General features: G+C 39.4%; 1 protein-coding gene across 4 annotated transcripts in view; it reads right to left on the bottom strand.

The window, feature by feature from the left end:
* Window positions 1-573: 573 nt before the first annotated feature.
* The window catches only part of mtr (5-methyltetrahydrofolate-homocysteine methyltransferase), a 65,955-nt gene continuing 49,963 nt past the window's right edge, over window positions 574-16,565 (bottom strand). For 3 of the 4 annotated variants that reach the window (XM_026315326.1, XM_026315327.1, XM_026315328.1), the window contains 7 exons: window positions 11,218-11,293; window positions 10,745-10,900; window positions 10,056-10,255; window positions 8,648-8,848; window positions 8,349-8,541; window positions 6,354-6,466; window positions 1,401-1,537 (listed from right to left, as the gene is read on the bottom strand). In XM_026315326.1, the coding sequence (XP_026171111.1) occupies window positions 1,448-1,537; window positions 6,354-6,466; window positions 8,349-8,541; window positions 8,648-8,848; window positions 10,056-10,255; window positions 10,745-10,900; window positions 11,218-11,293 (1,029 nt within the window). In that variant the 3' untranslated portion in view covers window positions 1,401-1,447. Of the gene's footprint in view, window positions 1,538-6,353; window positions 6,467-8,348; window positions 8,542-8,647; window positions 8,849-10,055; window positions 10,256-10,744; window positions 10,901-11,217; window positions 11,294-16,565 lie in introns of all 4 variants that reach the window. The other variant, XM_026315325.1, reaches the window with a different exon arrangement.

Genomic DNA, 16,565 nt, shown 5'->3' with positions numbered 1-16,565 from the left:
CAGGTGTAGGCGAGTGAGGGGGTTTACTGGGCCGTGTGCCCCCTCTCCCGGCCAGTGCGGTTTGAAAGCTCATTCCATCATTGCTTACGAGTTGATGGAATAAGTCATTTTGAAGACTTTATGTGTTATAATTGCTTCTAACATGCAGCAATAATGACTCACCCAATCAACGTAATGGAAGAAAAGCAGTGAAAATAAGATTAAGTTAAGTTAAAAGTTAAATGAGAGTAAATTAACATGTAAGGAAACACAACTTCTCTACAGCAAAAATGTTAATAAGATAATATTTGTAAACATTAACTGGGGCTGTAGCTAGGATGTTATAAATACTGAATCAGGTGATATCTCCTATTAATGTAACTTGACACCAACTGAAGAATTTTGGGGGAGATTTTCCATATTTTTTTATTCAGGTTCAGGTTCAGTTAAATGCATTCTTAATTCCACCAAAATTAAGGCTGTCAACTGTTTTAAATATTTTAATTGTATAATTTTAACTCTTCCAGGATGCTAACCTGAAAATTATAAGACGGGCATTACCATTTTTAAATCATTTTGTTGCTGGTCATAAACTGAAAATTTTATATATTTTTTTATTAGTAATTAAAATGTATCACAGATTTATAAATATGCCCATCAGGTAATCAATCACAATCATTGATAAAATGTAGTGAGTATTAAGATAGTACTCTCTGACTCCAGTACAAATGATGATTTTAAAACCTACAGAAAGAAAATCTAAATGTTAATTTCCATATACAATTGTAAAAGGTATTTGAAATCAATAACATTTATAAACCACTTGTCCAGGGTTTCCTGGTAGATTATAGTGTATAGCATTTATGACAAAGATTACTATACTGGAAGCCCAGCAGGGTGCTCTGACTGTTGATGGACACAAACAGTTAGGTCCTCCAGTGTGGCACCTTTGTGTCTAAACATCTTGTTAATCAGTGATCTGATTAGAGTTGTTGGCAGATTTATATTTGAATCCAGACCTGCAGCTTCCAGTCTATAGCTCTGTACTTAGCTTACAGACATGACATTTTCTTATCCCACTCAGAAAGAAAACAATTCACCACATTTTCAAATTAATAATCAAAACAATAATCATGTAAAATGCAAAATTGTCACATACATTTTTAGCTCTGATTTAAACCATTAATGTGACAGTAATCTGATGTCATATGATTTCACTTAACAAAATCAAATCACAATTCTGATGGAAACAGATATAACCAATTGGCACAGAGGATTGACAAAAAAGCTGTGTGATCCATTCTGAAATATACAGTAAAAAATATAAAATGACCAGGCAAAGAGTATTTGTACTAAAGAAAAGAGTAACTTTGGGATGTTAATGTATCTAAGGGTGAGCTGGGGAATGGTTGAACTGTAAACCCTCTGATCCCTCTGTGCTCTAGGTGACGGCTGGGGTGCTCACTTTCTACACCTCAGTGTCATAACCCAGTATGGGAGCCAGCCATCTCTCCACCTCATCCAAACTTATCTCCTTCCTCTTGGCATAGTCCTCCACCTAAAGACAAGAAAAGCAGAAAACATACAATTTCTACCTTACAAGCTGTAATCTTGTCACATGTATGAGGAATATCTACTAATTCGGTGTATAGGCTGTAGTGGAACTGTGGAGAGAGAGCCACAAATATTTCAATTTTCCAGAGAAAACAAATGAAACGGGCATAAAGTTTCACAGGATCATTCCTGTGTGGCTGATCAATAATATTATTAAATAATATTGATTAAAACCTTCAATGCCTCAGTTGTCATGAATGAAGTTCTATCTGTTTACGCTGCACTCACCTCTATGAGTGTATAAGCTTTATCCTGACATTGTGTGAGGGGTTTTTTGTGCTTTCAATCTGTGCTGTCAGTTGGTTTTGGTCAGTTCTTTCTACTTTCTGTGGAGCTATAGTTTCATTTCGCTTTATCACTGATACTACCTGTTGGTTCTCACAGATTCTTTATCATAATAAAAGCTAAAGAGATGGCAGTACAGTGTTTCCCCCTAGGTTAACTGGTCAAGTAGGGATACAAAAAAATGTAAATATTTTTGCCTGGTTTTCACCAGGGGATTGACGTTTGTCTTTTTTCTTCTTCCTTGCACATACCTTCTGTCTTCAACTGGTTTTTCTCATGCCTGTAAGAGACAAGTTGAGTGTCTCTCTCAGGTGAGGTGAATATCACTCTGGGTGTGAGTGCCAGGCTGGCATGCTCATCTCCAAGATATCCCCCAGGCCCCCAGAAGCAGAACTTCACTGAATATGTAGCTGGTGCCACACTCCCCACAGGTGCAGGTGTTGCTACTGTCATTTCTTGTAGCCATTCTAATAAGCTAGCTCTCCAATTTCTCCCACGCAATCTGTCCTATCTACTTTGCTCTTTGTGTTTGTGAAACAAGGATAAGGCACACCCAGGGCTAGACTGGGACTAAAAAAAAAAAAAAAAAAAATCAGCATACTGTGTCGGCTACAGGGGGGGTGCCTGGCGCAAAGGGCCCTGGGTAAAGGAAAACTGGCTGGTTACCTTATCTGTTCGATTGTTCTACTGTGTGCGTTCTGGTTGTTAACTGTTCATTGTGTGTTCGGGAGTTAATATAGGGGTGCATGTGTGTGTCGTGTTTTGGGGAGATGGGTCAGTGGCACTTTAAGTATGGAGGATTGTTGTGGAAGAGACCTCCAATTAATATGGTGAATTGTGCAACTAATAAATGAGTATATGGGAACGTGCGGTGTATGAGGCACATAAACTCATAAAAGACAGATCTGCCGGATTGTTACAATATGATCAAAATACTACCCACATGATTACCCATCTACGCCCTTGAATACGTACACCAACTCCTATTCCATAAAAGCACTAAAGCCATATAATAAAAGGTAGGGAGCTGCTAATTCCATGGGCCGGTCTGTCTTGAAAAAAAAAAAATCCTCTGCCAACTTTTTTTTTTTGACAAATACATTAAGCAGCTGCAAAGACCACAGCACCGTCAACCAATTTGGCAGAAAAAACAATAGGCTGCCAGGAGTTGTATGGGCCAATCCGACAAATATGGTATGAAGATGTATCGGCCCGGTCCAAAAAATACGTCGGCTCAGTGGGAAGGTGCCCGGTCTGCCAGATGGCCAGTCCAGCCCTGGGCACACCCTCAGTAGGAACATTGGCAGTCCAAGATTCTGAGAATTAGGGGTGCTGGGCTATAGCTATGGCTCCAATTCCATCCTCACACAAGTGCACTCAACTTTGCCTACCTGGTGTGGACCCCTCTGCCCATCTGTACCAATCATGTCAGCATCTCCACTATACATGCAATACTCAGCTGTTTCTGCCATACCTTGACTCTGTAATGATTTAGAAGTGACCCATGGGGGAAAGTCTGAAAGGGAACACGAGGACTAAGGAGAGACTGATGCATTCTCTACACGTGCCTGCTTACAGCCAAGCCAAAGATTGGCAGATGTGGGTTGTGTTGACATGAAAAGTTTGCACTTCAGGGGTAAATTAATATTTCTAGTAACAAACTTTTCAGACACATGAACACATGTGCTTGGCATGGGTTTACACATGTTTTGTTTGCATGTTCTCCCTGTGCTTGCGTGGGTTTTCTCCAGGTACTCCAGTTTCCTCCCACAGTCCAAAAACGTATGTCAGGTTAATTGGTGACTCTAAATTGCCCATAGGAGTGAGTGTGAGTGTGTGAGGTTGTTTGTCTCTATGTGGCCCTGTGATGGACTGGTGACCTGTCCAGGGTGTACCCCTGCCTTTCACCCAAAGAGAGCTGGGATAGGCTCCAGCAGATCCTCATGACTCTAAGAATAAGCCGGTATAGATGATGGATTGATGTATGGAACTTTTAGTGTGCATTTGTAATATTGGTCATTCAAACTGAGTATGAGTTCTTACATTTTAATATCTGTTGATATTGAGAACTGTTCCAAGTACTTAGTGAACCATAAGATTTCTATTACAAAATTTACATTTACCGAAATAGTTCAATTACTTTAGGAATTGTTTTGATTTTCATGTGATCTTGGTTGCACTCTGATCGTGATTAAATAAAATATACATCTGAAGGCTGAAGGCAACAAATTAGCATAACTCTTTGTCTCGTGTGAGTTAAGACAGATCTATTTTGTCTCTTCCAGAGTTTAAGGGACACCAAGCTACACCAGTAAGAAAGATCCAAGGACATGTGTGATGTAAGGTATTGCCTCAGCCATTGCCCTGAGATTCATTTGTGTATGGATGAACTGGTTGGAACTGGTAGAATGTGGAGCCAAGGTCCTCTCTATTCTGATAACATGCTGATTGAATATGCACTGAATGTGAGATGCTTGCAATATGATTTTGACATGTACTTGTGTATACAGTGGATACGGAAAGTATTCAGACCCCTTTAAATGTTTCACTCTTTGTGTCATTGCAGCCATTTGCCAAAATCAAAAAAGTTCATTTTATTTCTCATTAATGTACACTCAGCACCCCAATCTTGACAGAAAAAAACAGAAATGCAGAAATTCTTGCAAATTTATTAAAAAAGAAAAACTGAAATATCACATGGTCATAAGTATTCAGACCCTTTGCAGTGACACTCATATTTAACTCACATGCTGTCCATTTCTTCTGATCCTCCTTGAGATGGTTCTGCTCCTTCATTGGAGTCCAGCTGTGTTTAATTAAACTGATTGGACTTGATTAGGAAAGGCACACAGCTGTCTATATAAGACATTACAGCTCACAGTGCATGTCAGAGCAAATGAGAATCATGAGGTCGAAGGAACTGCCCAAGGAGCTCAGAGACAGAATTGTGGCAAGGCACAGATCTGGCCAAGGTTACAAAAGAATTTCTGCAGCCCTCAAGGTTCCTAAGAGCACAGTGGCCTCCATAATCCTCAAATGGAAAAGGTTTGGGACGACCAGAACTCTTCCTAGACCTGGCCATCCAGCCAAACTGAGCAATCGTGGGAGAAGAGCCTTGGTGAAAGAGGTAAAGAAGAACCCAAAGATCACTGTGGCTGAGCTCCAGAGATGCAGTAGGGAGATGGGAGAAAGTTACACAAAGTCAACTATCACTGCAGCCCCTCCACCAGTCGGGGCTTTATGGCAGAGTGGCCCGACGGAAGCCTCTCCTCAGTGCAAGACACATGAAAGCCCGCATACAGTTTGCCAAAAAACACATGAAGGACTCCCAGGCTATGAGAAATAAGATTCTCTGGTCTGATGAAACCAAGATTGAACTTTTTGGCGTTAATTCTAAGCGGTATGTGTGGAGAAAACCAGGCACTGCTCATCACCTGCCCAATACAAACCCAACAGTGAGACATGGTGGTGGGAGCATCATGTTGTGGGGGTGTCTTTCAGCTGCAGGGACAGGACGACTGGTTGCAATTGAAGGAAAGATGAATGCGGCCAAGTACAGAGATATCCTGGAAGAAAACCTCTTCCAGAGTGCTCAGGACCTCAAACTGGGCAGAAGGTTCACCTTTCAACAGGACAATGACCCTAAGCACACAGCTAAAATAACAAAGGAGGGGCTTCGGAACAACTTTGTGACCGTTCTTGACCAGCCCAGCCAGAGCCCTGACCTAAACCCAATTGAGCATCTCTGGAGAGACCTGAAAATAAATTTGCAGAAATTTCTACATTTCTGTTTTTTTCTGTCAAGATGGGGTGCTGAGTGTACATTAATGAGAAATAAAATGAACTTTTTTGATTTTGGCAAATGGCTGCAATGACACAAAAAGTGAAAAATTTAAAGGGGTCTGAATACTTTCCGTACCCACTGTATACCTCTCTCTGTCCAAAATAGATAATAGACAAGACAAAAAATAGACAAGATAACTGTGACTGCTTGAGTGTCTCTTCTGAACCAAACATTCACCATTAAACATACATGACTCTCGAAACATTGCAATTAAATGCAATGTAAAACTGACTGAATTCTGCCAAGAATGCCAACGCTTAGGAGCACCTAATGTCATTTAGCAGCTTAGAAATGTAATTGAAAGAGGCAGCATGGTCATATGTTAAACTGCCAGTTTTATCTAGTACCTGTGACAGGTACCTGGGTTGCAACTAGACTCATCATTTTTGGAGCTCATATCTCATGGAGGTCATAGTCTGAATATATGATCTGAATCTTTGCTTAAGGATTTTAACAGTGAGAAATCAGTGCTATCATGAGGCCTAACTGGAAATTACAACATTATATCCATAACATGCATCTAGCATCCCATGAGGAAAAAAGTAGTAACCTCGTACTATAAACATTCTTAGCATTTTATCATATTTTAACACCACAATACTCATAATGACAGTTTAAGAGTGAAATGAACCTGGTCCTTGGTGATCTTTCCCACAGCAAAATATGAGGCCTGAGGGTTGGAGAAGTAAAGTCCAGATACGGAGGCAGCAGGCATCATGGCCAGGGACTCCGTTAAGCAAATACCTACACACAGAACCAACACACACACTGCGTATTACATATGAATACAGAAAGACCCAAAGAAGGTAAGAATAATCAAAAAGTGTACATGTTTCTTATAACTTTAGTCACAAATTGACACATATTTTCATTCTCATGGCCTAAAGAAGCATCTAACATGACCTCACACTGGAAAGTGGATCATACAATATCCACTTCCTAGCATGAGCCATCCCATGGGAGCAGCACACACTCTGTAGCACTGACACCAACTTTACCTGCTCCCAATAATGACTGCATCGTGACTGAGATAAATGCAAGGTATTTTTATGAACCATGGTTGTTTTCATGTATTTTGTGTGTGTATGTGTAATTACTGTGCTTGGATTTGGTGTCATATAATTGATTAACATCAGCTGGCTGGATTATCTATCTATCTGTATCTTTTTATGGTTTTTATTGGGAATCTTGGATGTCAAAGTTTTCATGAGTGTGATTGCTAAAAGCTCATATGTCTTTGCTATTCTAGTTTCTTCTTTGATGCATTACTTAGTCTCTAATGCTTACAACTAGAAACATTTTTCTCTAAAATGTTAAGCATGGTGAACAGAACTGTATGTAACTTTTCTTCCTGATATGTGTTATGGTTGATGTTATATGAATATTTTTTCATTTTTTTGAGTGTTCACAAGCACATAGTGATCTAAAAAACTATAAATGGTAAACTAATGAAACACTCTAGAGCAGGGGTCACCAGCCCTGGTCCTTGAGGCCCGCTGTCCTGCTTGTTTTCCCTGCCCTACACACTGCTGATTACCTGGATCAGGTGTGTTCAGCCAACCAGAAACAGGAAGTGCAAAGATAGTTGGAAACCAGCAGGACAGTGGGCCTTGAGGACCAGGGTCCGTGACCACTGCTGTACAGGGCTTCCTCATAGTGAATTGCTTTACATACTGAAAAATTTCCTCTACAGCGCCACCATGTGGCCAATTATTACAGTGTTTGCGTTTTGTGTCATAACTTCTGAACGGTAAGTGCTAGTAGAACAATCTATTATACCCTGGATTCCTTGATTGATTCGGACACTTTTTGTAATTAGGACTGCCGACTTCCATCTGACTAGATTTTGTGCCATGTTGAATTTTTGGTGAAACCCTACTTCCTCTCCCTTTTCTGCATAGTTCATGCAAACATCTTAGAAACTGGTACATGCCCAATTTAGACAACCCATTCTCCATAATTCCTTACTGTTGTCATTACTGGCCCTTTATTGTTAGGTGGGCAGGACTTTGGGATTTCATTGGCATAATTCTCAAATGCAATGAGCCATGCATCTCAAACCTGGTACGTACTTGCAGGATATTACTCTCAAAAGTCCCAGCAGTTTCATTGAGATTCGCAGCTAGCGGGTGCTACAAGCAGCAGTTACATTTTCACCTTCATGTCTCAAAATATATAATGGCACAGTTAATCTGGTACACAGCTAATTTGAGCTGACGTGCTAAACATACTAAAAAATTACAGCTGACGCCCCCATGTGGCTACAAATGTAACTACAACTGTTGAAAAGATTGCAATTCTTGAAAATCATGATATCTTTGGTGCCTGACAATCTTGAACATGCTCCAACATCTAAAGTGATCAATATGTAAAACCTCCCAACTGCAACAGCTGCAAGCCACGATAACAGTTTGCTTTCAGCAATCACACACATTTTCGTCAGGAAATGCCCATTTATTTAGTTAGTTTTTACAATTATTTACTGGAATTTTTTAGACTTTGTGACATTTAATCCCCAGCTACACTCCCCTGGAATAACTTGTGCATGATGTTAGGGAACAATAAAGCAACAACAGGATCCTTTATGCTGCAGTCATAACACTGAAGTGATTTTGGGTGATCTCACCAGTCTTGTCTTGTATACCAGCCAGCTTCCACATGGTGGTCTTCTCTGTGTGGTCAGGCTGGCTGGGGTAACCAGCTGCAGGTCTAATGCCCTGGTATCGAACTTTGTGAAGGTCTGAGGCCTGCAGAGCCTCGTGAGAGCTGTAGCCCCACAGCTCCTTACGTACACGAGCATGGAGTTCCTCAGCAAATGCCTGGCAGATAAACAACAGAAACCATGGCACCAACCCAAGACTCACAGACAAATGCACTACAAGCAGTGATGGAGGCCTGCTGTGTAGAAAGATGAACTTACTGTACCTCAGCCAGGCGGTCAGCCAAAGCTTTGACCATGATGCTGCTATAGTCATCTCCCTGAGCCTGGAACTGCTGACTCAGCTCCTCAGCTCCAAACACACCCACAGCAAATACACCAATGTAGTCTGCCACACCGCTGTCTACAGGGGCAATAAAGTCAGACACACACAGATAGGGCTCTGAACTAGAGCTGTCCTTCACCACCTGCAAGCACACATGTACGCACACGCGCGCACACACACACACACACACACACACACACACACACACACACACACACACACACACACACACACACACACACACAATTGTCAGTGTTACTTCAAACCCTGAATCTGAATATGACACAAAATCCAAAGCATGAGAGCTTTAAAAAAAACTACAAATATCAGTTGGATGATTGTTCACTGTGAAGCATTGTGTATTAAATCTGTATTTATATTATTTCATATTGTCAAACAACAAGATGGTTGATTTGGTAGTGGGCAGTTGGGCAGTGTGCAATCAGGCAGGAAATCTAACAATCACCAAAACTGTTCTAAGGCTGGCACTCCCTAGTGTATAGAAAAGAGCACAATACTGTTGACACATTTCAAGACAAGACAGAAATACAGTGGGTTTAAAAATATTAAGTATACTTGGTGCTGATGCTACAAAAATCCCATAGTGTCATAAAAAACAAGTTTTCATTCTCTGGGCAAGGGTAATCTTTCCACTCCTACTAAAATCCACACAAGTTAATACTGTATCTGAACAGAAAGAAAAATATTCCCCTCCATTCCATGAACTATGCACAGTCAGGTAATTACTGTGCACATAAGCTCTAAAAGTAAGCTGTTTTCTTAACCCTTTGACAAAAAAAGCTTGGTAAGATTGTATGCTGCCTGAAAAATATTAATATGAAAGCATTTGATCATAAATGTGGTCCTAAACTCATGGTTAACTGCTACGTTGGAACTAGTTAGTTGGAATTTGTCACTCTAATCAGTTGCACTTTCTCAAACTTCACACCAACTAAATTGTGCATAAAGCAGCATTTCAGCCAGTAAAGATTAACTGCCATGAGCAGTGACAGAAAAACAATGTAATGTTTTCACATAATTTCAGTTTTGTTAATTTAACTGTGACATTATCTATTACAGTACTGTGATTGTACATTTCAACACTATTAAAAATGTTAATAGTTTGCAGGATTAACCATCAACCATATTAACCATCAGCTGATTAAATTTAGGTTATGAAAGCATCCTTTCAGAAAACATTCATATTTTTTTATGCTCTAAAAAATTTTTTGTATGCTTCTATAACAGTAACTGTTCCAGTTCCTTTACAGTTTTCTCATCAAATGACCTAAGTTCCTCTGCTGGACCTTTACCTTTGTAGTACACCTATATTACAGTATTTTACTCACCTGTTGCCGTAAGCCATAGAATGTGGCAATGGGTTTGGTGTCTCTGCACACGGTGACATCAGCTCTGTACACATTGATGTCATCACCATCACTCTGGGCACGCCAGAAACCCACCAGGCCATGCCCTGTCAGACTGCTGCTGTCAATCACCTCGCTGAGCAGCTGCTGGGCGTCATCAAAGACTCGACGAGCCTCCAAACCTTCATCACCCAATATCATTAAATATCAGACATGGTTTTACTTTGTTTTTAATGTGTAAATCATGGAAGTTACTCCTCTGTCTCACTATTGCAAATGTATTTGTGTTCTTCAAGTTGCACTGTTTTAGCTTTCAAGATGATTTCTTTGCATTGTGCACCAGAAACTGTACAATAGTACAATGACATGCAGATGCATCAACCTCATGCATTCACAAAGTTTTTCATAACTTACCATTCACTACACATATTGTATGAAACAGTAATTATCCATCACCATAGCTTAGTTATATTACAGTTAAATCTATTTTATAATGTCTTCTAATGGAAATTTTACCTTTTTATAAATAAGTAAGAGTCAAATAAATAGTCATATATTTAAAAATAATAACACAATAACAAATCTTGATTATTTTGCTACAATAAACTACAACATTAAGTTTTCTGTAAAACATACAGTATGAGGAACCGTGAAAGAGTCTACGCTCATACCAACAGTATTGTCATTGAAGATCTTGGGGTAACCTCTGTTGGGGTATTTTCCTCTTAGTTGCCACACATCAAAGAAAGGCTTCCAGTCGATGAAGTCCACCAGACTATTCAGGTTGTAGCACTCAAATACACGGGTGCCCAGAAACTGAGGCCGAACTAAAACACAAAGACAAATGCAGAGCACACTTCATTTACTTGAAAGTTTTAACTTCTGTTGACAGTTATCACATAAATATTTTGTATATGCTTGTTTCAGAATTTTGAAGTTTTTTTCCATCAAATGCAAATACTTTGTGAGTAATTTTAACAAAATTCGGTTCCAAATTCAAAATTTGGTATATTCTGAAACTTTGGGATATCCACCACATAGTTACAAAGATGGACTGAACAAAGGTTGGCATTATAGCCTGAAAATCAGTGTATCTGAGATGTCTTTTAATAAATTTGGAACTCATTATTCTGTGCCAGTTCACCTGGTCTGGGCAGAGAGAGCCAGTCTATGTGTAAAGCCTTTTCTCTGGCCTGGTTAAGAGACAGATACTGACGCTCCTGAAAACAATAGAGAAAGAGATGAAGAATGAGTACAGAGAACGAAAATACCTGTACAAACATATCCACATGATTAAACATTTTGGGCGATCCAGGAATAGGTATCATTAATACCAGCTAATTTATGTAACCTTATAGGAAGGTTAGGTAGGAAGGCTGTCAGAACACAGAAAAATGTACAGTTAAGTGTGATCCATTTAAGAAGAGTAGGGTTTACAAAAGTGGTCAAATGCTTACATATACTTGTAAGGGACACCTGTGTCATGGCTGTTTTCATTTGCAGCTGTTCTTGTTCATTTTCATTTCATTTTTTTAAAATATTTTGTGCATCTTTTGCAAATATAACAGTCTGATGGCCAATAAACAGCAAGTTACAGTATGTTATAAATATGGGTAGCATAAATATGAAAATTCTAAAATGTAAATAATGTTTGTGATATCGTCCTGTAAGGTTCTATTAATGACACAGACAGTAACTTCTCTGTCTGAGAAAATAGGGCTTATTTGAAGCATGCATTAGACTAACCACAAACATCACACCGGGAATGTTCAAAGAGCTTAGTATTAATTTGAGAAAACACACATTCACACAAATAAGGAATGTTACTAGAGCCCATCTCAAAGCATCCTCAGGTTTCATTATTATGATGAGCCTTTCAGTGAGAATATTACAGCCAACCACCTCAGATTCAACTGTGAGGTCAAACTAAAGCAAAATAAAAATTATTTTGCAAGGTTGATAATTTAGGGAAGAAAGATATAGGAGAATAAAATGGGAAAGAAGTATTACAGGTGGTTTTACATATTACTAAAATGCAGCTTCATTTAGTTCAGCTTGTTCATATTTTCTTGTTCAATATCCCCTCGAATGCACAATACAAGATGGTAAATGGTCTTATACTTGTATAAAAGCAGTTAATTCCAAAGGTCTCATCTTTTCTCTTTCTTTAGTTTGATTTCAGAAAAAAAACAAATGTCTGAGAAAACTGGGTTCTGTTCTACTTAGCTCTACAAATATAAGGAACTGGTTTTATATGCTTGATCTGTTTTCGGGTTTGTTTTCTGCAGTTGATTATGTTGGTGCTACCACCATCCTTTCAACTCAGGTCAGGGTTGTACAAAAATCAGCACAGGTCCAAGTTATGTCACAGATGTCAACAAACTGATTGTCTTCTTTGTTAATCTACTGATCACTGTCACAGAATGACTGAGAATAATAGATTGTCAGACAAGGTTCTGTCTGATGACCAAAATTATCACTTTTTGTTTGAAAAATACATGTATCAGTGTTATTTCTTTTCAAACTGTATTGTTACATTACTCAGAAGTATGATAATCGTAGAAACTGTCTAGCTGTATAACTAACCACAGCGCTAGAAATAAACTCTTGCTGAAGACATATTCTCAGAATTGGGCTTCTGTGCAAGGTAAAGATAATCACTTCGTTGCACACACGTGAGTTCATTGTACACACGAGTGACAGGAAAACAGTGATCCCTACTTAAGAGGAAGATAATGTGTTGCCTGCTCAGACAACTCTGTGTACATTTGCTATATAGTGTTTGCATGCAAGAATTAAAATGCTAAAAAGGCTCCAGTGACTCTGCTGATTATTTAACAGGAAGAATTCTCATAACACGTTTTGATCATGTAAGATGAAGTAAAGCAGCAAACAGAGGTATGTGGTGTTTTGATTGAAATGTGACTGTAATGATTAATATATTATGGAAAAATGCTAATTCATTTTCTGTCAGCTGTAGAGTCAGATAACTGATTCATCCCAAACATGTCTGATAAATCATTGGTCTCAAAATTCAACAGATCAGATTGTTGTTGAAGTGTTTTTACTTTGTAGATGTGGGTCATAGTTTCAGCCACACTGTCAGAATTTGGTCCTGAATATCTTGACACTGGGTGTGTTTGGCTGTGCAATCTGTGATCCCAGTGCTCTGTATGTTTCTACATGTTAGAGAAATTAAGAAATGTTCTACCCTCAAGTGACTTAATCCACCTTACTCCAGTATAATTGAAACACTGCTAAATAGAGCCTATTGTGTAGACATAACTTTTGCTTTCAGTGAGAACAGTTTGCTCTAACCTTGACTTTTTGAGAAAGACTCTTGGTATCGAAGCCCAGATGTCTTGAAGTGGGAAATTGTCTCCTCTTTCTGTTCACATGACCTTATTTGTATCATGCCATTAAAAATGTGCTTGGCTGCTACCAGGCAGTGAGTCTCATGCTGTAAGAAGGTGCTGTATGACCATTACTCCTTGCAAGTAAAATGATGTAATAATGTTATGTAATTAATCGAAGTTTTGAGTTTTGTGTTCTCTGAGTCTATTTGTTAAAAGAATTTACCTAACACTCTGTAACTCAGTTTCTTGGTCTTCTCAGTACAAGCCTGCAGCAGTTTACATTTTGTAAAGCATATTTGTAACCCACAGGTTTTTTCTGTCTGCCTGGGGTAACAACATATTCTTCTGGGGTAAAATCAACATTTACACCCAGTGTTTCCTCTAGGGTAGAAAAATAAATATTTTGTGCAACTGATGGATTCTAAAACCTACCAGTGAATTTTTCACTAGCCTGTGAAAAGGTTATTCCTCTCCATTTCACTGGGCCCTGTTCCCTGATATTAGTAGTGTGTGAGTGTGTGTTTGTTAAATCAGTAAATGGAATCCAAAAAAACAAAATTATGAATTAAACTCGGATTTTCCTGAATTTCCTTCGTTTTGAATTTAACCCATGGGGGACAAATAAAGTATCTACAGTGGGTACGGAAAGTATTCAGACCCCTTTAAATTTTTCACTCTTTCTGTCATTGCAGCCATTTGCCAAAATCAAAAAAGTTCATTTTATTTCTCAATGTACACTCAGCACCCCATCTTGACAGAAAAAAACAGAAATGTAGAAATTTTTGCAAATTTATTAAAAAAGAAAAACTGAAATATCACATGGTCATAAGTATTCAGACCCTTTGCAGTGACACTCATATTTAACTCAAAACTGATTGGACTTGATTAGGAAAGGCACACACCTGTCTTTATAAGACCTTACAGCTCACAGTGCATGTCAGAGCAAATGAGAATCATGAGGTCGAAGGAACTGCCCAAGGAGCTCAGAGACAGAATTGTGGCAAGGCACAGATCTGGCCAAGGTTACAAAAGAATTTCTGCAGCACTCAAGGTTCCTAAGAGCACAGTGGCCTCCATAATCCTCAAATGGAAAAAGTTTGGGACGACCAGAACTCTTCCTAGACCTGGCCGCCCAGCCAAACTGAGCAATCGTGGGAGAAGAGCCTTGATGAGAGAGGTAAAGAAGAACCCAAAGATCACTGTGGCTGAGCTCCAGAGATGCAGTAGGGAGATGGGAGAAAGTTCCACAAAGTCAACTATCACTGCAGCCCTCCACCAGTCGGGGCTTTATGGCAGAGTGGCCCGACGGAAGCCTCTCCTCAGTGCAAGACACATGAAAGCCTGCATAGAGTTTGCCAAAAAACACAGGAAGGACTCCTAGACTATGAGAAATAAGATTCTCTGGTCTGATGAGACCAAGATTGAACTTTTTGGCATTAATTCTAAGCGGTATGTGTGGAGAAAACCAGGCACTGCTCATCACCTGCCCAATACGATCCCTACAGTGAAACATGGTGGTGGGAGCATCATGTTGTGGGGGTGTTTTTCAGCTGCAGGGACAGGATGACTGGTTGCAATTGAAGGAAAGATGAATGTAGCCAAGTACAGAGATATCCTGGAAGAAAACCTCTTCCACAGTGCTCAGGACCTCAGACTGGGCCGAAGGTTCACCTTTCAACAGGACAATGACCCCACAGCTAAAATAACAAAGGAGTGGCTTCCGAACAACTCTGTGACCGTTCTTGACTGGCCCAGCCAGAGCCCTGACCTAAACCCAATTGAGCATCTCTGGAGAGACCCGAAAATGGCTGTCCACCAACGTTCACCGTCCAACCTGACAGAACTGGAGAGGATCTGCAAGGAAGAATGGCAGAGGATCCCCAAATCCAGGTGTGAAAAACTTGTTGCATCATTCCCAAGAAGACTCATGGCTGTACTAGCTCAAAAGGGTGCTTCTACTCAATACTGAGCACAGGGTCTGAATACTTATCACCATGTGATATTTCAGTTTTTCTTTTTTAATAAATTTGTAAAAATTTCTACATTTCTGGTTTTTTGTGTCAAGATGGGGTGCTGAGTGTACATTAATGTGTTAGGCCCCGAGCCTTGTTTTCCTGTTTGTATTTTATTTTGGTCAGTTTCCTGTGTTCCAGTTCTGTTTGTTAGTTCGAGGTAGCCTTGTGTTTTCGTTGCTCATTAGTTAGATTACGTTCACCTGTGTCTTGAGTTGTGTGTGTATATAGATCCCCTGTGTTCCTTTGTTCCCCACCGGAACATTAGTTACGTTCACTAATGATAACACAAAGTGTGAAGAGCGTTTCTGTCCTGTCTGCCTGTCCGCCGAGCAGCGGAGGATATTTTTGTGTTTGCCTGAGCCCTGGACGATCCAGGGAAAATAAAGTACGTGTCCCGCACTTGGGTCCTCACCACTTCTCTTCCTTCACCACCAACACCACCACGATACCTTAACATAATGAGAAATAAAATGAACTTTTTTGATTTTGGCAAATGGCTGCAATGACACAAAGTGAAAAATTTAAAAGGGGTCTGAATACTTTCCGTACCCACTGTATCTATCTATCTATCTAAAATTATTCTTTGCAGCTAGCTGGTCCAGAGCTGGACTAGGGTCAGATCAATTCTAGTGATTATCTATTAGTTCACCTGCCAATACTATTAGAAATCAGTGTGTTTGACAGTTATTTAGTGGTCTTTTCTAAATATGTTGTATCAATATAACTATCCTGCATTGAAATACTACAAATATATATTCATTAATTTAGGTATGCAGTGCTCCCTGTGGCTTTGTTTATCAGGTTAAGTAAATAACAATGACAGGTTTGTTGTTTTGGTGTTATTTCCTGTTGATTTACTTTGTGGTGGGTGTGATAATTACTCTACTTGTGTTATTCAGCTGTCTAATTAGGGACAGTTCTTATTTGCCACTTTGGTGAAGATCAGATCACATTTCATCACCAACATTTGCAGAAAACTAGGAAAATGCAAGCAGTGCCATTACCTTTTCTTGCAACTATAAATACACAGCCAGTCAAGGGACTCTCTCATTTCCTTCTGTCTGACAAAAACTAGTGTTTCATGAAATTATTGACTAAATTTTACTGATTAAATTTAAATG

Source organism: Mastacembelus armatus, chromosome 19 (genome assembly GCF_900324485.2).
Source record: "Mastacembelus armatus chromosome 19, fMasArm1.2, whole genome shotgun sequence".
Taxonomy (NCBI): domain Eukaryota; kingdom Metazoa; phylum Chordata; class Actinopteri; order Synbranchiformes; family Mastacembelidae; genus Mastacembelus; species Mastacembelus armatus.
This window is presented reverse-complemented; position numbering and strand designations above follow the sequence as displayed.